This window comes from Pseudophryne corroboree, chromosome 1, assembly GCF_028390025.1.
Source record: "Pseudophryne corroboree isolate aPseCor3 chromosome 1, aPseCor3.hap2, whole genome shotgun sequence".
NCBI classification, from domain to species: Eukaryota; Metazoa; Chordata; class Amphibia; order Anura; family Myobatrachidae; genus Pseudophryne; species Pseudophryne corroboree.
The window spans coordinates 1099461338-1099482256 of NC_086444.1; the positions used below are offsets into that span (position 1 = coordinate 1099461338).

General features: G+C 46.1%; 1 protein-coding gene across 3 annotated transcripts in view; it reads left to right on the forward strand.

Annotated features, from left to right (window-relative positions):
• ZCCHC4 (zinc finger CCHC-type containing 4) overlaps positions 1 to 20919 on the forward strand; it is a 98193-nt gene that overhangs the window by 55242 nt on the left and 22032 nt on the right. For all 3 annotated transcript variants that reach the window (XM_063921967.1, XM_063921959.1, XM_063921977.1), the window contains 5 exons: positions 4265 to 4337; positions 18217 to 18367; positions 19674 to 19771; positions 20030 to 20151; positions 20567 to 20642. In XM_063921967.1, coding sequence (XP_063778037.1) covers positions 4265 to 4337; positions 18217 to 18367; positions 19674 to 19771; positions 20030 to 20151; positions 20567 to 20642 — 520 coding nt within the window. The remainder of the gene's footprint in view (positions 1 to 4264; positions 4338 to 18216; positions 18368 to 19673; positions 19772 to 20029; positions 20152 to 20566; positions 20643 to 20919) is intronic.

The following is a 20919-nucleotide window of genomic DNA, read 5'->3' on the forward strand; positions in this document are numbered from 1 at the left end:
CTCCCACCCTGGGTTACCCCAGGTGGAGGCCCGCACCATCAGCCTGATGGTTTATTTCTGATTTGGAAGCCAGCCATCTGGTAGCCCAATGCTTTTTTTAGTCTTACCAGACTTGTCAGATTGAGACTGTTTGCCATAACCCTTTCCTTGGTTCGCTTCTGACTCCAAAATACTGTTTAATTCTTTACCAAAAATCTCCAGTAAAAGGCAAAGACTCTAGAACCTTCTTAGATTCTGAGTCCGCTTTCCATGTACTTAGCCAAACAGCGCTGCTAGCCGCTACTGCTGAGGCTGATGCCTGAGAGACAATTGTACCTATATCCAAGGCTGCTTCTTCCATAAAAATAGCTGCCTGTTTGATATGGGATTTTTGCTCTCTAGATGCCTTTGAAAGGTCATCCTCCAATGCATCAGCCCAGGCTGCCACTGCTTTTGCCATCCAAGCCGAAGCCATGGCTGGTCTTATGATTGCCCCAGACAAGGATAAAATGGTTTTAAGAAAACCGTCTATTTTCCTATCCGTGATGTAGATTTTCGCACCAATAGGATGACATGCATATCTACTTTGGGAGCCAACTCCCTTTTTAAACAGTCCCCAGCCGGAAGAGGATAATGGGAATTCCATTTCATTGGAATTCTAAACTTCTTACTGGGTGTAACCCAAGCCTCTTGCATAACTTCCGTCAGCTGTTCTGACCCAGGAAACTCAGTCTAACTATTTTGGGATGTTTAAACACTGGTGCCTTAGATTTTGATAAAGGCTCTGCTGCCTCCTCGAAGGATAGCATGGCTTTCATAGCACTAATTAACTCCGGAATGTCCACTGAGCTGTGGCCTTCCTCCTCGTCTCTGTATGCAGATCCAGAGTGCGATGAGTCCTCATCCTTGTCTGCGTCCGGAGTCTTACCGGTACTCTGGGGCCGCGGGGCTGGCTTCCTTGGCGATGTGCGGGCAGCGGCGGAGGTGGGCTGCTGCGCCGGATCCGTGGGCAGCAGTAGCGGCAGTGAGGGGGTCCGCTCGGGACGCCGCTACAGCGGGTCGCTCTTGCTGAGCCGTTGCTAGGAGACATGGGGCAGTGAGCAATGTGGCTTTGCAAAAAGGTCTGCATTACTGCGCGACGCCATGTTGGGGACCAAGTTTTAAGCATAGTTCCTGTTTCTTCCAGCCAATCCAGGGGAAGCTCTCCCTATGAAAGGGGGCTGGTTTAGGACAGGGACGCCAGTGCTTCAAGTTACAACCCTGTTGTAGGTGCTTTAGCCTGTGCTCCCAGGATTCCTGCTATATTCTGGTTCCTCCTGATCCTGCTTGGTCGGTTCTCTGTTGCTGCTGCAGCCCTGCCGTTTCTAGCCTGCTACTGCCTGTGGAAACGCTCCTGGAAAACCCGGTCCAGGAAGACTCTTTGGGCACAGTCGGCCCGGGTCTTCTGCCTCGTCTTTCAAGCCTCACTCCACAGATCTCCTTCACCAGCCATGCCTTTGTACCACCGACCACAGCCTGCAGATTATTATCTTCAGCTTTGTTTTCCAAGCCACAGTCCTTGTCTCCAGCCACATCTTCAACCACCATCCACAGTTCCACAGTTCATCATTTACAGTCTCGTCTTTCAAACCACAGTCCACAGTTCTTCGCCTCCAGCCACGTCTTTAACCACTATCCTCAGTTCATTAATCACAACCTCGTCTTTCAAGCCACAACCCGCAGTTCTTTATCCGCAATTACGTTCCTTAACATCGTACTCCAGCCTCAGTTCTCTACCTCAGCCCTGTACATAATAAATACTTTCTGTTGACTCTCAAACCCCGCCTACGTTCTTCATTGCCCTGTGTCCCATGCGAAGGAACTATATCCAACCCCCTCATCTTGTTCATCCACAGCCTGCTACCTCCTCGGGCAAATCTCAGCTGCCGGATCCTCAAACTTTGATAGACGTGACAATCCTCTGACGAGTCTTCATCTGAAACGTGTAGACTGTGAAGATGTTGTTTCATGTCCTTTCAGACTGTTTCTGTTGAGAGTCTGCCGATTCCTGTACTGGATGTGATAACCCTCAGGTGGAATGTTGCATGCAAGGCTTAATAGGGTAACCTATCCATGGTATAGGAGCTGGCATTATCCGCTCAGCTGTACTGGGTAATGTCTGTGCAAAAGTAGCCCATGGTGGTTCAACCTGAACCTGTGCCTGCCTCGGATTATTCAAGAGGCTTTGATGAAAGCTAAAACAATTTGCACATAATCCATTTTGAACCAGGGGGGTTATTCCAAGTTGATCGCAGCAGGATTTTTGTTAGCAGTTGGGCAAAACCATGTGCACTGCAGGGGAGGCAGATATAACATGTGCAGAAAGAGTTAGATTTGGCTGGGTTATTTTATTTCTGTGCAGGGTAAATACTGGCTGCTTTATTTTACACTGCAAATTGGATTGCAGATTGAACACACCACACCCAGATTTAACTCTCTGCACATGTTAAATCTGCCTCCCCTGCAGTGCACATGGGGGGGTAATTCCAAGTTGATCGCAGCAGGATTTTTGATAGCAACTGGGCAAAACCATGTGCACTGCAGGGGAGGCAGATATAACATGTGCAGAGAGAGTTAGATTTGGGTGTGGTGTGTTCAATCTGCAATCTAATTTGCAGTGTAAAAATAAAGCAGCCAGTATTTACCCTGCACAGAAATAAAATAACCCACCCAAATCTAACTCTTTCTGCACATGTTATATCTGCCTCCCCTGCAGTGCACATGGTTTTGCCCAGTTGCTATCAAAAATCCTGCTGTGATCAACTTGGAATTACCCCCATGGTTTTGCCCAACTGCTAACAAAATTCCTGCTGCGATCAACTTTAAATTACCCCCCAGGTCCTGAGAGGTTAACCCAGCTTTGCAAGACAAACAGGACATGAGTTTTGATGCTGCTGTGGAGAGTGTATCCTCCTCACCTTTGCCTCTCTTAGACAAATTATTAGGGGGGAATTCTATTGTTTTTGCGTGCCTGATCTCCCATCTAAAGCGAAGGTAGATCGGGAGTTGCAATTGAAATGTTTTTATTTTTTATTGTGCTGCTTGTGCCCAAATAGATGGGGTTTAGCTGCCAACAGCGGCTTATCCCATCTGAAGTCCTGGCTAGGGCGCCCAAACACCCGTTTGGGCACCTAAACCACAAGCTTTACACACATTACTTCTCGCACCTTAGGAGGCTGCTAGAAGAGATATCACCACTGCGAATAACGGGCATCTAAACGAAGCAACAATTGAATTGCTCCTTTTGCGCTCCCCCCAGTGGTAGCTGCGAGGAACAACCAGTGATTCCCCCTCCCCCCTTAGAGCCTGTAGATGCTCCAGTAATAAAACTCAATCTATGGCTAGAAAAGGCACGATGCAATAACATAGTCCTCTTTTAATAGCTGTCGTTTGTAGTCTACATCCTGAGTAAAGCCCTAATTGCAATGTATGAGATTCTGCTATAAATATGGGCTCCCCTCTCTTTTCATCACTTGTGGCTAAAGTTTCATGAGCACTATTTAAATGGACTGTTGAGTAAAAATCCCTTTGACACAAGTCACGTGACCACTTAGAGCCAATTGGTGAATCCTGGCAGACCTCCAGGGTCTGATGTCACTGCCTTCCTCCATAGCGTATTGCATATGTTTTCGCCAATAAATGGTATATTGACACTCATTAGTTTTGGACGTTATCCAATTAAACCCGATAGCCGGAAAATATATATATTTCTCCTAAAAAAACGGGCTGTAATTGGGTAGCCCAATAATGACCATAGGTTAAAATCATGCTATCAGTCGTTTTTTTTGGTTGGGAAAATTATCTTGGCTAACAGGATCCCCCACTTTGGATTGATACCTGATCATAAGACTGAGGAGGCAGGCGTTTATAAGAGACTACAGCTGTAGCACATATTATTGTATGTTTATTTATATGTTCTTTGCTCCCATATATGCTGATTTATCTTTATAAAGAACATGATGCTCTGCATTGCATGTGATTTCCTGATTTTATTCAATTTGCGTTTATCATATTGGAACAATGTATCAATGACAGTAGTGGAAATAGTTTTAGTCAGGTACCGAAGTTGCCTATACTGTGTTTGGGTAACAGGTGCAAAACAGAAACAGGCATAAGTATAGCTGATTTATATATTTACAATGGGGAGCATGCATAGACATGTATAAATGTAATGAGTATTCTATGCAGGCCGGTAATATTGCAGTCGCTGTTTATTGTCAAACTGATGAATGATTTTGTTTTTCAGATATTCTCAGTTCTACAGCCAGGAGGAATTTTGTCATTACAACATGTTTAATCATCATTTCTTTGGTGGAGAGGTAAAAAATTTAGGTGTCTAAAAAGGTGTACTCTGTTTTGCCATATTACGCACCTCTCTCCTGCCTGCAGTCTTAGAGCAGGCACCTTACATGTCATTACTTATTGCGTCCCATATCAGCACACATTCTAGCATAGAAGAACTCTTTGATATAAGAACCATCATCTATATTATGTTCCAAGTGACTTCCGCACAATTTACCAGACTAAATATCTGACTTCACACTAAAGGGAAAAGCATTTATACTACTTCAACAATTTTAATATTTTGTTTACATTTCTACCATTTTCCACTTACAGTAATTATAATGCTGGGAATAATTTTTAATTGCATGGATGGTGTTTTTCTTAAAAAAAATAAATTTTTCATTTGCTTTATTAAATGTAGATGGAGAGAGTTAATCATAATAAAAAGGAAAAAAATATTTTAAAATAAATTTAGCTTCCTCTTGGCCACAACATGGCCACAACAATGTTTTTTGTTTTTTTTTCATTTTTATAAAACCAATGATCAAGGTCAGTCATTTTGATTATAGACATATTTACTGTAGTTCTTGGGTGCCCTACCACCGCAACAAGTGGTCCCAATACAAAGCTACTGAAGTTGGGGAAAGTAGACCAAATGAAAATATTAAGAAGGGATTCAATTAGCCGCAGTATTTTTTTCCGCAAAAAAACCCCAAAACCTGTCTTTCTCTGTCATCCGCTAGGGGACACTGAAACTTGTACAATTGTGGTGTGCAGAATGGAGTCAGGTAGTGGCACAATATATATAAATTAATTGAAGTGCACAGGTGGATCCTTCCCCTTCACGCCCCTCTCTCTCCAGTTTGAAAAATTGTTCTAAGGAGGAAGAAGCACATGAGGGAGCTCAGGCTCCTGTTAGGAATTTCTTTTATTTAAAAGCATACAGAAGTGCAATAACTTACTCCCACCCAATAAAGGGTGAGACCACGGTTTCTCGGTTACTCTGCTGGGTAACGGTGACCAAGATCCTGTCACAAAGGATCCGCTGATCACAGTTGGATGCGCAGTGAGTATTTCTTCCCCCCTTCTCCTGCAGCGTATTGGCTATTTAGTGACTATATTCCATGTATCGCCAGCATAGGTCCCACAAGCAGGGCCCGTCTCCTAGCCACCGGCGGCTAGCATGGCGTCTCCGGTCAGTTTAGACTGCCGGAAATGTGGAGAATCAGGCAGCAGCGGCGGCGCAGGTCCTTTTCAGACGGGGAACATTGCGCTGTGGGGGCCACGGAGGAGAGGCGCCGATCAGAATGGGAGGCAGGGGGAGCTGCTCTGAGGTAGGATGTAGCTTCTGCTACTTTTGTTCAAGCGCTTTCCCCCTGCATTACTGACAACGATGTGATATATATATTGAAGTGGTGGCCATTTTAAAAGTTATTCAGTGGCGCTCTGCAAGCGGGAGAGGCAGGGGGAGGGAACTGCTCCTCAGTTCTAATCATAGGTTTTGCCTATCTCTCAAGAGCTCTGCTGACAGGTCCAGCAAGAGAGGCATCAGAGAGGCAATCATTTCGTGCCTGAGGGAGACAGAAAAGACAAGCCTGAATCCTCCTGCAATTACAGCGGCGGTGTGGGGTTTGTAAATCAGACGCTGGTACATAGTGTTTTTATTTTTACAGATAGTCAGATCCAGCGCGCGTGTGGGCAGAGCCGGGGTGTGCGATGCATGCTTGGAACAGGACACACAGGCTGGGAGCAGTAGTTCCTCTAGTTCGTGGCAAAGTGCCTTGGCGAATTTGTCCAAGGAGATGAGGTGGTTGAATCTTGTGGGCAACATCAGGAATGGGCTGCGGGATTCTCTAAAACCATGGAAGAATTTTTGATAAGGCTTACCCCCCCCAACACAGGTAAAGAGACCTGTCCGAACGGCAGTCAAAAGACCCCTTCAAGTTGTACAGGAGGAGTCGGAGGAAGAAGAGGGCCCCTTGGTAGATGAGGAGGACAGGGAGTCGGGGGAGGAGATTGTAGATATTTCTCCATCAGAAGAGAATTCCGATATGAAGGGATTAGAATCCCTTTATTGATGCAGTGAAACAGGTCCTTGGCTTCAAAGAAGATGAAGTCAAGGAACCAGAAGAATTTGATTTGTTTGAGTCCTAAAAACCTCAGACAGCCGTATTTCCCATACCAAAGACACTGCAAGAACAAATGGGTCAGGCCTGGAAACATTTCCAATTGCCAAAGAAATTTACTACTAACTGTCCCTTACCGATAGGGGTTATGGCAAAATGGGAAAGCCCACCAGTGGTAGACGCTTCCCTAGGTAGATTGTCCAGGAAGACAATTTTACCTATTCCCAATGTTACTACATTGAAGGATGCCTCTGACCGTAAGTTGAACACAGCACTTAAGTCCATTTTTGCAGCAGCGGGAGCATCACATAGACCAGCGCTAGTGAGTGCCTGGGTGAGTAAGGCTATGGTGGCTTGGGCTGGTCAGATAGTCAGTACGGTTACCGAGGACGGTAACCAGTAAGAGATTTCCCGTTTAGCGGAACATATCTGCGAGTCAGCCTCTTATCTCTGTCAGACGGCAAAAGATGCAACTAGAATAGCCTTGCGTATTTCCGCGTCTGCAGTGTCGGCAAGGCGCATTTTATGGCTCAGAGAGTGCCAGGGGGATTCGGAATCCAAGAAGGTGGTAGAGGCCATACCTTTCGTTGGAGATGCCTTGTTCGGTCCAGAATTGGACAAATGGATCTCACAGGCTACAGCGGGAAAATCAACCTATTTGCCTACTCCATATCCTAAATCCACACCCATGACCAGACGAGGGTACTCAGGACCAACCTTCTCTTTGTTCAGGACTCAATCCTTTCGTTCCAGAGGTAGAGGTTATGGAGGACTATCCCGTGGTAATAGAGGCAGAGGACATTCCCAGCCAACCGGCTAAAAACAGGACCCTAAGCCTGCGGAAAAGTCTGTGGCATGACGGTCTCCCAGCTCACCTTGGATCTCCCAAGGTGGGCACATGGTTTACAGAGTTTCTGGAAGCTTGGTCCGAAACCACTCGAGATCTGGGTCAACAATATTATTTACCAGAGTTACAAGATAGCGTTCCACATGCGTCCTCACAGCCAATTCTTGAGTGCGGGTCTACCTCAGTGCCCTCGAAAGGCAAGGGCATTGACATCGGCTATCCAAAAATTAGTCTTATCAGAGGTCATAGTGGCACTGCCGGTACCACAAAGAGGATTGGGATTTTATTCCAATCTTTTTGTGGTACTCAAACCAGACGGGTCAGTCAGACCCATTCTAAACCTGAAGGTCCTAAACCAATTTCTTATATTTTCCCGCTACAAGATGGAATCGATACAGTCTGTCATAGCAGGGTTGGAGCAAGAGGAATTCATGATGTCGATGGACATAAAGGATGCGTATCTGCACGTATCCAGTCCGGAGCTATCAGGATTAGCCACGTTCTTTCCTTCTTTACCTTCTTTTTAATACTCATGGTAGTAGAGGAAACGGTGGGAATATGTATGTCAGATTGTAACGCCAAGGTAGTGACAGCGCATCCACCACTACTGCCCCGGATCCCTTGTCCTGGAAACGTAGTTTGGAAGTTGATGATTGTGTTAGGAGGCCATGAGGTTCACTTGAGGTAACTCCCACCTTCTTACAATCATGTTGAAGACCTGTGAGTGTAGGCCGCACTCTCCTGGATGCATGTCTTGACGGTTTAAATAATCCGCCTCCCAGTTGTCTACCTCGGGAATGAAGGTTGCCGACAGAATTATGTTGCGATTTTCTGCCCAGGATAGGATTCTTGTTGCTTCCTTTAAAGCCATTCGGCTCTTTGTTCCTCCCTGTCGGTATATATAAGCCGTTGCCAGAGCCGGCCCTAACCAATATGATGCCCTAGGCAAGGTTTTGGCTGGTGCCCCCTAGCACCACTGCTGGTTCCGCCTCTTACTTTGTACCCCCTATATTTTAAATAGGAACAGTTTGCACATTTGGCGCACAGCCCAAAAAGGGGTGTGTTTTTGCTGCCAAGGGGCATGGCCACGCAATAACCCAAGTTCCAATTACGCCACACAGTACTGCAACTTTATTCATATATGATCATGCAATAGTGTCCATAATTCATATTACATCCCACAGTAGTATCACTTTACCTTATAAACGTTACTCCTCACAGTAGAGACCCTTATTCACATTCCATCACACTGAATTGCTCCTTATTCACATTACACCACACCCTGTTGCTCTTTATTCACATTAGATGACACAGTAGTGCCCTTTCTATACGCAACGCCACATAGTAGAGCACCTTATACGCATATTGCCACACATTAGTAATGCATTTACACACATTCCACACAGTAATGCCCCTTACACATATGAGACACCTTATTATTGTCCTTATAAACATAATGGACCTTACACATTATGACAACCTTTATTAATGCCCTTTTACACATAATGTCCCTTACACATATGCCACACATTATTAATGCCCTTATACACATAATGACACACAGTGCCCCCTACACATTTGCTGCACATTATTAGTGCCCCTATACACATAATGACACACATACAGTAGTACCCTGTTACACATATGCCGCACATTATTAATTCCCTTATACACATAATGACACACATAGTGCCCCTTACACATATGTTGCATATTATTAATGCATTTTTACATGACACACAGAATGCACCTTACACATATTTCGAACACTACTGCACAACCAACCCACTCACATGCACACAGCACTCACACTGCCACTAACACTGTGACCTCTGCCTGGATACAGATGTGTCCTCATAAATATTGCCTCAATGCTAACGTCAGGCACACCTTTTTTTATGAAAATGCATCTTATTTGCATTGCTATGTGGCTGGGATGCACAAGCAGCTTCTGCTGATTAAAATGATATGCAGCATGCCTATATACTGTGGGAGACTGTGGCTGTATCTGCATATGAAATGCTACACACAGAATATAGGCATGCTGCATATCATTTTAATCAGCATAAGCTGCTGATGTCTCTAGGCATATCAAACGCCCTAGGCATTGCCAAATTTGCATATGCCTATGGCCGGCTCTGGCCGTTGCTGTGACATTGATTGAATTCTCACATGCTGACTTCTTACTAGACTCTCTGCTTGAAGGAGAGCATTGTAGATCACTCGAAGTTCTAGTAGGCCTCGCAGGAGTTGGTATTCCGATCTGATAAGTCTACTTGCGGAGAAACTTTGGAGGATGCCGCAGAGAGAGGATCTGTTATCGCAGGGTCCATTCCTGCATCCAGACCTGAACCATCTTCGTTTAACGGCTTGGCTCTTGAGACCAAAATTCTAAGGGGAAAAAGGTATTCCCAGTTCGGCGATTCCTACTATGATTGCAGCAAGAAAGCCGGTTATGGCGGTTCACTATCATCGTATTTGGAATATACATGGATTGGTACCAACCTAAGGGTTGGAACCCCAGACAGCTCCGTTTTATCAGATTATTGTGTTTTCTCCAGGATGATTTGGAAGGGGGTTTGAGATTGGGATCTTTGAAGGTGCAGATCTCGGCCCTTTCCATTTTCTTTCAGCAGCGTCTGGCTTCCTTGCAGGAAGTGCAGACATTCTTGCAGGGTGTGTTGAGGGTTCAACCACCTTTTCGACCTCACACGGCTCCGAATCTGGGTTTAGAAGATCTGACGCTTTTGAACTGTTGGAAAGAGCTGACCTTAAATATGTGTCTTGGAAGACTGTTATGTTGCTTATATTGGCTTCAGCAAGGAGGGTTTCAGAACTGGGAGCCTTATCTTGCAAAAGCCCCATTTTGTTTTTTTCACAAGGATAGAGCAGAACTTCGTACTAAGGCGGAGTTCCTGCCCAAGGTAGTTTAGAGTTTTCACATCAACCAACCTGTTGTGGTTCCGTCTTTTCGGCTGTCAGCTGGCGATGGCTCGCTGGATGTCGTAAGGGCTCTACAAGTGTATGTACGAGCAACTAACTCCGTTAGACGGTCGGATGTGTTGTTTGTCTTGTACAATGGGCCCAGAAGAGGTTGGCCGGCAACAAAGCAAACCTTGTCCAGATGGATGAGACTCGCTATTCGTCTGGCTTATGGAGCCAGTGGTAAGAGTGTCCCGTTTCGGGTTGGTGCTCATACCACCAGGTCAGTAGGGGCTTCCTGGGCATCTGCCAGGGGAGCCTCTACGAGTTAGTTTTGTAGAGCTGCTACGTGGTCTTCGGCCCATACATTTACTAGTTTTTACTAGTTTGACACGTTTGTGGCTAAAGATGCTACTTTTGGCCGTTTGGTTCTTCAAGCTTCGGACAGCACTCCCGGCCATGGGAGTATCTTTGGGACGTCCCCAACTGTGTAAGTTCCAGTGTCCCCTAGTGGATGACAGAGAAAAGAAGATTTTGGTACTTACCGATCGATTTCTCTGAACACTGGACGCCCACCGCGGTCCTGTGTGTGTTTTCTTGTTAAATTGCTTCAGTCTGGTTTGCTACCTGTTTAAGTTACGAATTCTTCTGTTACCGTGTTATTGGTTTACGCCATGGCGTGTTTGGTTCTTTCCTGTTTATCTTTTGCATGTTTCCTATTCTCTCCAGACAATTTTCCAAACTGGAGGGAGAGGGGTGTGATGGGGAGGAGCCAGCTGAGCACTTCAATTAATTTACATATATTGTGCCACCTGCGGACTCCGTTCTTCACACCCCAACTGTATAAGTTCCAGTGTCCCTGAGTGGATTCAGAGAAATCGATTTATCGGTAAGTACCTAAATCATCTTTTCTCTGTCATCCGCTAGGGGACATTGGAACTTATACACTGGGGACGTCCCAAAGATACTCCCATGAGCGGGAGTGCTGTCCGAAGCTTGAAGAACCAAACGGCCAAAAGTATAAGTTCCAGTGTCCCCGAGTGAATTCAGAGAAATCGATTTATCGGTATGTACCAAAATGTTCTTTTTTCACAAATTTTTGCCCAGTGTTCTTTTGGGCCAATACAGTTAATGCCTCTCATTTCTTTTGCAGCAAAATTAACCGTTTCCATGCAAAAAAACACAGGATCCAGCATAAGTTTCCGGATCCATGTGTTTTCGCAACCAAGAAAAAAATGGCACTTATTGCTGATTTTGTTTTTGCTACCTCCTGCAGGTGAAACAAAATTGGCGAAAGTGCTGGCTATCTGCATCAATTGAATTACCCCCCCGGGGATCAGTTGAACTCCCCCCTAAATATATAAAATACTGTTGGTATTTGGTCCTATTGCATTTGATGTGCCTAGTGTATGTTGCACCTGCCAAGCGCCATGATCTAGAGCAGTGGTTCTCAAACTCGGTCCTCAGAACCCCACACAGTGCTTGTTTTCCAGGTCACCCAGCAGGTGCTCTGTGTATCATCTACTGTCAAATTTTAAAAATCTACAGGTGATCTGCAAAACATGAACCGTGTAGGGTCCTGAGGACCGAGTTTGAGAATCTGTGATTTAGAGTAACTTAGGAAAAGGTGATGTTTTATATAATGCATTGTTGATGAATATCATTTTCACAAAATAGTGTAATTGTTTAATCCTATCAACCTAAATTCTCCTCTAATAGCTCACAGAAGGTAGCCCTCCGTTGCTGAACTTGCTGCTCTTTACTTGACATAAAGTCTGTAACCAGGATTTTGTTTTAGTTGCATAATTGTGACAGATATCGGTAAAAATCTGTTGTAGTCAATGTCCATTGACCACTGCAGATTTACCATCTGTCACCCGTAACAGATGCACGGGTAGATGTAAGATTAGTCATTATGGGGGAGTGCCGCTTCTCACCCATATTACTAATACCATGTAATACTATGGAGATGTGTGCTAAATGACTATGCACCCCTGTCATTATGTTTGCTGCTATCTACAAGATAGCAAGCCGATGTCCTAGCCCATGTAGTCAGTAGCACTGACCGTTCCGACACCTGCAGCTATCGCGGTCTGGGCTGCATAGGTGATCTTGCGAGGCTTCAAAAATCTCGCATATGTCCACCGGAGCCGACCGGGGTCACCAGAGGGGGAGTTAAACACCCCCACTGTGGCAACCGAGATGTTAATACATCTTGTCACTACTGCGAAGCAGGAAGCGAAATACTGTAATATTTCTCTAACGTCCTAGTGGATGCTGGGGACTCCGTCAGGACCATGGGGATTAGCGGCTCCGCAGGAGACAGGGCACAAAAATAAAGCTTTAGGATCAGGTGGTGTGCACTGGCTCCTCCCCCCATGACCCCCCTCCAAGCCTCAGTTAGGTTTTTGTGCCCGTCCGAGCAGGGTGCAATCTAGGTGGCTCTCCTAAAGAGCTGCTTAGAAAAAGTTTTTAGGTTTTTTATTTTCAGTGAGTCCTGCTGGCAACAGGCTCACTGCATCGAGGGACTTAGGGGAGAGAAGTGAACTCACCTGCGTGCAGGATGGATTGGCTTCTTAGGCTACTGGACACCATTAGCTCCAGAGGGAGTCGGAACACAGGTCTCACCCTGGGGTTCGTCCCGGAGCCGCGCCGCCGACCCCCCTTGCAGATGCCGAAGATGGAAGAGGTCCAGAAGCAGGCGGCAGAAGACTTTTCAGTCTTCCTGAGGTAGCGCACAGCACTGCAGCTGTGCGCCATTGTTGTCAGCACACTTCACACAGCGGTCACGGAGGGTGCAGGGCGCTGGGGGGGCGCCCTGGGCAGCAATGTATAATACCTTTTTATGGCTAAAAATACATCACATATAGCCCTTGAGGCTATATGGATGTATTTAACCCCTGCCAGATCTCACAAACTCCGGAGAAGAGCCCGCCGAAATAGGGGGCGGGGCTTATTCTCCTCAGCACACAGCGCCATTTTCCTGCTCAGCTCCGCTGTGAGGAAGGCTCCCAGGACTCTCCCCTGCACTGCACTACAGAAACAGGGTAAAACAGAGAGGGGGGGCACTTTTTTTGGCGATATTACTATATTTAAGCTGCTATAAGGATACAACACTTATATAGGGTTGTTCCCATATATATTATAGCGCTTGGGTGTGTGCTGGCAAACTCTCCCTCTGTCTCCCCAAAGGGCTAGTGGGGTCCTGTCTTCAATAGAGCATTCCCTGTGTGTCTGCTGTGTGTCGGTACGTGTGTGTCGACATGTATGAGGACGATGTTGGTGTGGAGGCAGAGTAATTGCCGGTAATGGTGATGTCACCCCCTAGGGAGTCGACACCGGAATGGATGGCTTTGTTTATGGAATTACGTGATAATGTCAGCACATTACAAAAATCAGTTGACGACATGAGACGGCCGTCAAACCAGTTAGTACCTGCCCAGGCGTCTCAGACACCGTCAGGGGCTGTAAAACGCCCTTTACCTCAGTCGGTCGATACAGACCCAGACACGGACACTGAATCTAGTGTCGACGGTGAAGAAACAAACGTATTTTCCAGTAGGGCCACACGTTATATGATCACGGCAATGAAGGAGGCTTTGCATATCTCTGATACTACAAGTACCACAAAAAGGGGTATTATGTGGGGGGTGAAAAAACTACCTGTAGTTTTTCCTGAATCAGAGGAATTGAATGATGTATGTGATGAAGCGTGGGTTAACCCAGATAGAAAAGGGCTAATTTCAAAAAAGTTATTGGCTTTATACCCTTTCCCGCCAGAGGTTAGGGCGCGCTGGGAAACACCCCCTAAGGTGGATAAGGCGCTCACACGCTTATCAAAACAAGTGGCGTTACCGTCTCCTGATACAGCCGCCCTCAAGGATCCAGCTGATAGGAGGCTGGAAACTACCCTAAAAAGTATATACACACATACTGGTGTTATACTGCGACCAGCCATCGCCTCAGCCTGGATGTGCAGTGCTGGGGTGATCTGGTCGGATTCCCTGACTGAAAATATTGATACCCTGGACAGGGACAGTATTTTACAGACTTTAGAGCAATTAAAGGATGCTTTTCTTTATATGCGAGATGCTCAGAGGGATATTTGCACTCTGGCATCGAGAGTAAGTGCGATGTCCATATCTGCCAGAAGAAGTTTATGGACACGACAGTGGTCAGGTGATGCGGATTCCAAACGGCATATGGAAGTATTGCCGTATAAAGGGGAGGAATTATTTGGCGTCGGTCTATCGGATTTGGTGGCCACGGCAACTGCCGGGAAATCCACCTTTTTACCTCAGACCCCCTCCCAACAGAAAAAGACACCGTCTTTTCAGCCGCAGTCCTTTCGGTCCTATAAGAAGCGGGCAAAAGGACAGTCATATCTGCCCCGAGGCAGAGGAAAGGGTAAGAGAGGGCAGCAAGCAGCTCCTTCCCAGGAACAGAAGCCCTCCGCGGGTTCTGCAAAGCCCTCAGCATGACGCTGGGGCTTTACAAGCGGACTCAGGAACGGTGGGGGGTCGACTCAAGAATTTCAGCGCGCAGTGGGCTTGCTCACAGGTGGACCCCTGGATCCTGCAGGTAGTATCTCAGGGTTACAGGTTGGAATTCGAGAAGTCTCCCCCTCGCCGGTTCCTAAAGTCTGCTTTGCCAACGTCTCCCTCAGACAGGGCGACGGTATTGGAAGCCATTCACAAGCTGTTTTCTCAGCAGGTGATAGTCAAGGTACCCCTCCTACAACAGGAAAAGGGGTATTACTCCACGCTATTTGTGGTACCGAAGCCGGACGGCTCGGTAAGACCTATTCTAAATCTGAAATCTTTGAACCTGTACATACAAAAATTCAAGTTCAAGATGGAATCACTCAGAGCAGTGATAGCGAATCTGGAAGAAGGGGACTTTATGGTGTCCCTGGACATAAAAGATGCTTACCTGCATGTCCCAATTTGCCCTTCACATCAAGGGTACCTCAGGTTCGTGGTGCAAAACTGTCATTATCAGTTTCAGACGCTGCCGTTTGGATTGTCCACGGCACCTCGGGTCTTTACCAAGGTAATGGCCGAAATGATGATTCTTCTGCGAAGAAGAGGCGTATTAATTATCCCTTACTTGGACGATCTCCTGATAAGGGCAAGGTCCAGAGAACAGCTGGAGGACGGAGTAGCACTAACCCAAGTAGTGCTGCAACAACACGGGTGGATTCTGAATTTTCCAAAATCTCAGTTGACCCCGACAACACGTCTGCTGTTCCTGGGAATGATTCTGGACACGGTTCAGAAAAAGGTGTTTCTTCCGGAGGAGAAAGCCAAGGAGTTATCCGAACTTGTCAGGAACCTCCTAAAACCAGGAAAAGTGTCTGTGCATCAATGCACAAGAGTCCTGGGAAAGATGGTGGCTTCTTACGAAGCAATCCCATTCGGCAGATTCCACGCACGAACTTTTCAGTGGGATCTGCTGGACAAATGGTCCGGATCGCATCTGCAGATGCATCAGCGGATAACCTTATCGCCACGGACAAGGGTGTCTCTTCTGTGGTGGTTGCAGAGTGCTCATCTGTTAGAAGGCCGCAGATTCGGCATACAGGACTGGGTCCTGGTGACCACGGATGCCAGTCTGAGAGGCTGGGGAGCGGTCACACAGGGAAGAAACTTCCAGGGAGTATGGTCAAGCCTGGAGATGTCTCTTCACATAAATATACTGGAGCTAAGAGCGATTTACAATGCTCAAAGCCTGGCAAAACCCCTGCTTCAGGGTCAGCCGGTGTTGATCCAGTCGGACAACATCACGGCAGTCGCCCACGTAAACAGACAGGGCGGCACAAGAAGCAGGAGAGCAATGGCAGAAGCTGCAAGGATTCTTCGCTGGGCGGAAGATCATGTGATAGCACTGTCAGCAGTATTCATTCCGGGAGTGGACAACTGGGAAGCAGACTTCCTCAGCAGACATGATCTACACCCGGGAGAGTGGGGACTTCATCCAGAAGTCTTCCACATGATTGTGAACCGTTGGGAAAAACCAAAGGTGGATATGATGGCGTCTCGCCTCAACAAAAAACTGGACAGGTATTGCGCCAGGTCAAGAGACCCTCAGGCAATAGCTGTGGACGCTCTGGTAACACCGTGGGTGTTCCAGTCAGTGTATGTGTTTCCTCCTCTGCCTCTCATACCCAAAGTACTGAGAATTATACGGCAAAGGGGAGTAAGAACGATACTCGTGGCTCCGGATTGGCCAAGAAGAACTTGGTACCCGGAACTTCAGGAGATGCTCACGGAAAATCCGTGGCCTCTACCTCTAAGACGGGACCTGATTCAACAGGGTCCGTGTCTATTTCAAGACTTACCGTGGCTGCGTTTGACGGCGTGGCGGTTGAACGCCGAATTCTAAGGGAAAAAGGCATTCCAGAAGAGGTCATTCCTACACTGGTTAAAGCCAGGAAGGAGGTGACTGCACAACATTATCACCGCATTTGGAGAAAATATGTTGCGTGGTGTGAGGCCAGGAAGGCCCCACGGAGGAATTTCAATTGGGTCGATTCCTACATTTCCTGCAAACAGGATTGTCTATGGGCCTCAAGTTGGGGTCCATTAAGGTTCAAATTTCGGCCCTGTCGATTTTCTTCCAGAAAGAATTGGCTTCAGTTCCTGAAGTCCAGACTTTTGTAAAAGGAGTACTACATATACAGCCCCCGGTTGTGGCCCCAGTGGCTCCGTGGGACCTTAATGTAGTTTTGGATTTTCTCAAATCCCATTGGTTTGAGCCACTCAAATCGGCGGATTTGAAATATCTTACATGGAAAGTAACCATGCTACTGGCCCTGGCTTCAGCCAGGAGAGTGTCAGAATTGGCGGCTTTATCGTATAAAAGCCCATATCTGATTTTCCATTCGGACAGGGCAGAACTGCGGACGCGTCCTCATTTTCTGCCTAAGGTGGTGTCAGCGTTTCACCTGAACCAGCCTATTGTGGTGCCTGCGGCTACTAGCGATTTGGAGGATTCCAAGTTGCTGGACGTTGTCAGGGCAGTGAAAATATATATTTCAAGGACGGCTGGAGTCAGAAAATCTGACTCGCTGTTTATACTGTATGCACCCAACAAGCTGGGTGCTCCTGCTTCTAAGCAAACGATTGCTCGTTGGATTTGTGGCACAATTCAACTTGCACATTCTGTGGCAGGCCTGCCACAGCCTAAATCTGTCAAGGCCCATTCCACAAGGAAGGTGGGCTCATCCTGGGCGGCTGCCCGAGGGGTCTCGGCATTACAACTCTGCCGAGCAGCTACGTGGTCGGGGGAGAACACGTTTGTAAAATTCTACAAATTTGATACCCTGGCTAAAGAGGACCTGGAGTTCTCTCATTCGGTGCTGCAGAGTTATCCGCACTCTCCCGCCCGTTTGGGAGCTTTGGTATAATCCCCATGGTCCTGACGGAGTCCCCAGCATCCACTAGGACGTTAGAGAAAATAAGATTTTACTTACCGATAAATCTATTTCTCGTAGTCCGTAGTGGATGCTGGGCGCCCATCCCAAGTGCGGATTGTCTGCAATACTTGTACATAGTTATTGTTACAAAAAAATCGGGTTGTTCTTGTTGTGAGCCGTCTGTTCAGAGGCTCCTACGTTGTCATACTGTTAACTGGGTTCAGATCACAAGTTGTACGGTGTGATTGGTGTGGCTGGTATAAGTCTTACCCGGGATTCAAAATCCTTCCTTATTGTGTACGCTCGTCCGGGCACAGTATCCTAACTGAGGCTTGGAGGGGGGTCATGGGGGGAGGAGCCAGTGCACACCACCTGATCCTAAAGCTTTATTTTTGTGCCCTGTCTCCTGCGGAGCCGCTAATCCCCATGGTCCTGACGGAGTCCCCAGCATCCACTACGGACTACGAGAAATAGATTTATCGGTAAGTAAAATCTTATTTTAGTACTTATCCGTTTTACTAGAAGTATCCCGTAATGAAGGAATAACTATTAATGACCGCTGACTTCACTTAGCTTAATAAGAATCCTGTGATGTGTTACAGGGGGCACAGGACACATGTAAGAGGTTCCTACAGGAAGATGGTGGTGAAGGGGTCCTCATGGTGACGGACCCTCCATTTGGAGGCTTAGTGGAACCACTGGCTTTCAGCTTTAATAAAATAAGTAAAATGTGGATGACCTCATCAAACATAGGTAAGGTATGCTTGGTACTAAATCCATATGTTTTGTTATTGTTTTCGTTTGGCCGTCATCCCTTTTTTTATACATGAAGTTAGGAACCACTGGTTTGAGCTCCTCTGCTCTAGGACAGTTGATCTATGGGTGTTCGTAGGTGCGATTTTGGAACCTTGGAACTTCCATCTGATTTACCCGTTTCCTCATTAGTGACATGGAAGATTAAAAACAGGATGATCAGCTGATGTCCATTTTGGCACCTGCCTCTAACACCAGCCCAACTAAGGGGGTAATTCAGATCTGATCGTAGATGTGCTAAATTTAGCACATCTACCATCATTTACTCAGACATGCGGGGGGACGCCCAGCACAGTTGTAGTCCACCCCGCATGTCTGGCACTGCGGCGATGCTTTTGCACCCGGCAAGTAGGTCCCTGCCTGGCAGGTGGCTTCCCTCCACGTCACCGGTCACAGCGGCTGCGTGTGACGTCATGCAGCCGCCACAGTCCGCCTCTGCAACAGTCCGGACAAACCTGCGTTGTCCGGACCACGCCCCGCCACCGGCGTTCTAATGCCGTTGGCACGCCCCCTCCCGCCCTGCGACTGCCTCTGCCTGTCAATCAGCCAGAGGCGATCGCAACCTAGAAATGTTGTTAGCATCTGTTAGCACTCCACAAAGGGATTCAGACTGCGATCGCGGTCGCTGCAGCGATCCAGTCTGAATTACCCCCTAAGTCATGGATACTTTCATCCCCAAGTATACCTTGGCTGACTTTAATGGTGTGGATATTGAAGCCAATGATCCTTAAAGCCTAAGGCTTCCCAGACGGCGTTATTCAGACCATGGTTTGGGAGACCCCTTAACATCCAGGTGTGAAAGGAAAAGGGTTTCAGACTTCTTCTTTTCATTTGGCTTGTTTATTTACTTACAGGAGGATCTGAATTGAGGGCTTGAGATTTAACTCCTTGAAAGTTCAGTTTTCTCTACTAATATTTTCTTTTCAGAAAAAACTGGCACAATCCTTACTGGGTATGACACGTGCATCCTCCATACATTGGGAGCCTTGGGATATCGGAGGGCCTTGCAGCATCTTCTTTTTGAAACCTTGAATTCAGTGTCCTTCTTTTGGTTTTAAAAAAGAACTAAAAATAACATAAATATGCAAATCAAATTTTTATTTTCATTTACTCAAAATGATAAATAATAATATAATTTTGGGCCTTTGGAGGTCAGGTTGGCCACCACATATGTCCATGTGAAAGTGTTTTTAGATTGGAGGGCAATACAAAAAAATAAAAAATAGGTTTGTTGTTTTTTTCCCAGGAAATTCTAAAATGCTGCCTGTGTTTTGGATCTTCCCCTACTTCTTTGAACCTCGTATTGTGCAGTGTTTTCCTGATTTCAGCATGTTGGATTATCAGGTAAGTGTTTGCGTTTCCAACTTTCGTCGCTTTTCCTACTATAATAACTGAAGATTTACACATATACATGATGCCATATTTCAGCGAATACTGTACACACTGAGACATTTCATAACATTTTAGTCTAATGAGATCTACAGCAGGACATAGGCTGCTTTTTAGAGTTATGTTGAAGTCACTAGAAATTTAACAGCTCACAATCTGAAATTGCAAATTGTGACAAAAAAGAAAATGTGAATCTTGTATATTATGTTTCAGGTGGATTATTTTAACCACACCATGTACAAGCATGGGAAAACTGGAAGGAAACAGTCGCCTGTCCGTATTTTCACCAGTATTTCCCCAGAAAATATTGTGCTTCCAGCAAGTGAAGGCTACAGGTACACTATGTGTTTCACAGACGTTATATTGGTAACTTATTGGATAAAGATTCTTAATGTTTTCATATCCAGACAGTTGTATTGTGTACATTTGCCTTTTTTTACCTTTTATAATTCTCTCTTTTTGGCTCTCAAAAAGAATTCTATCCAATAGCTAGGAAGTACTTTTTGCACGTTAAAGCCCATACCCATTTAGAGACTATTGCAGTATTGCCCCTTATATTGCTTGGCTGCACTGTTCCTGTCTCTCTGTGGCTCACTGTGTGGTCTGTTAACAGCTTCCAGCACCTAAGCTGAGGAAACTGCTCATCTATAACTTTATTGCTCCTATTGACTGCATCGATTATTCATTCACAGTTTTTGTTGTTAGTCTGTTACATTTTTATTTAGCATTTCATTTCTATTTCATTTTTAGGTACTGCTCCGTGTGTAAGAGATATGTGTCTTCTGAAAATAAGCACTGTGACGTCTGCAATGCATGTACTTCTAAGGTAATACAGTGTGTACATTACCATGTGTTGTCACATTATACAGTGTGTACATTACCATGTGGTGTCACATTATACAGTGTGTACATTACCATGTGGTGTCACATTATACAGTGTGTACATTATCATGTGGTGTCACATTATACAGTGTGTACATTACCATGTGGTGTCACATTATACAGTGTGTGCATTACCATGTGGTGTCACATTATACAGTGTGTACATGACCATGTGGTGTCACATTATACAGTGTACATTACCATGTGGTGTCACATTATAC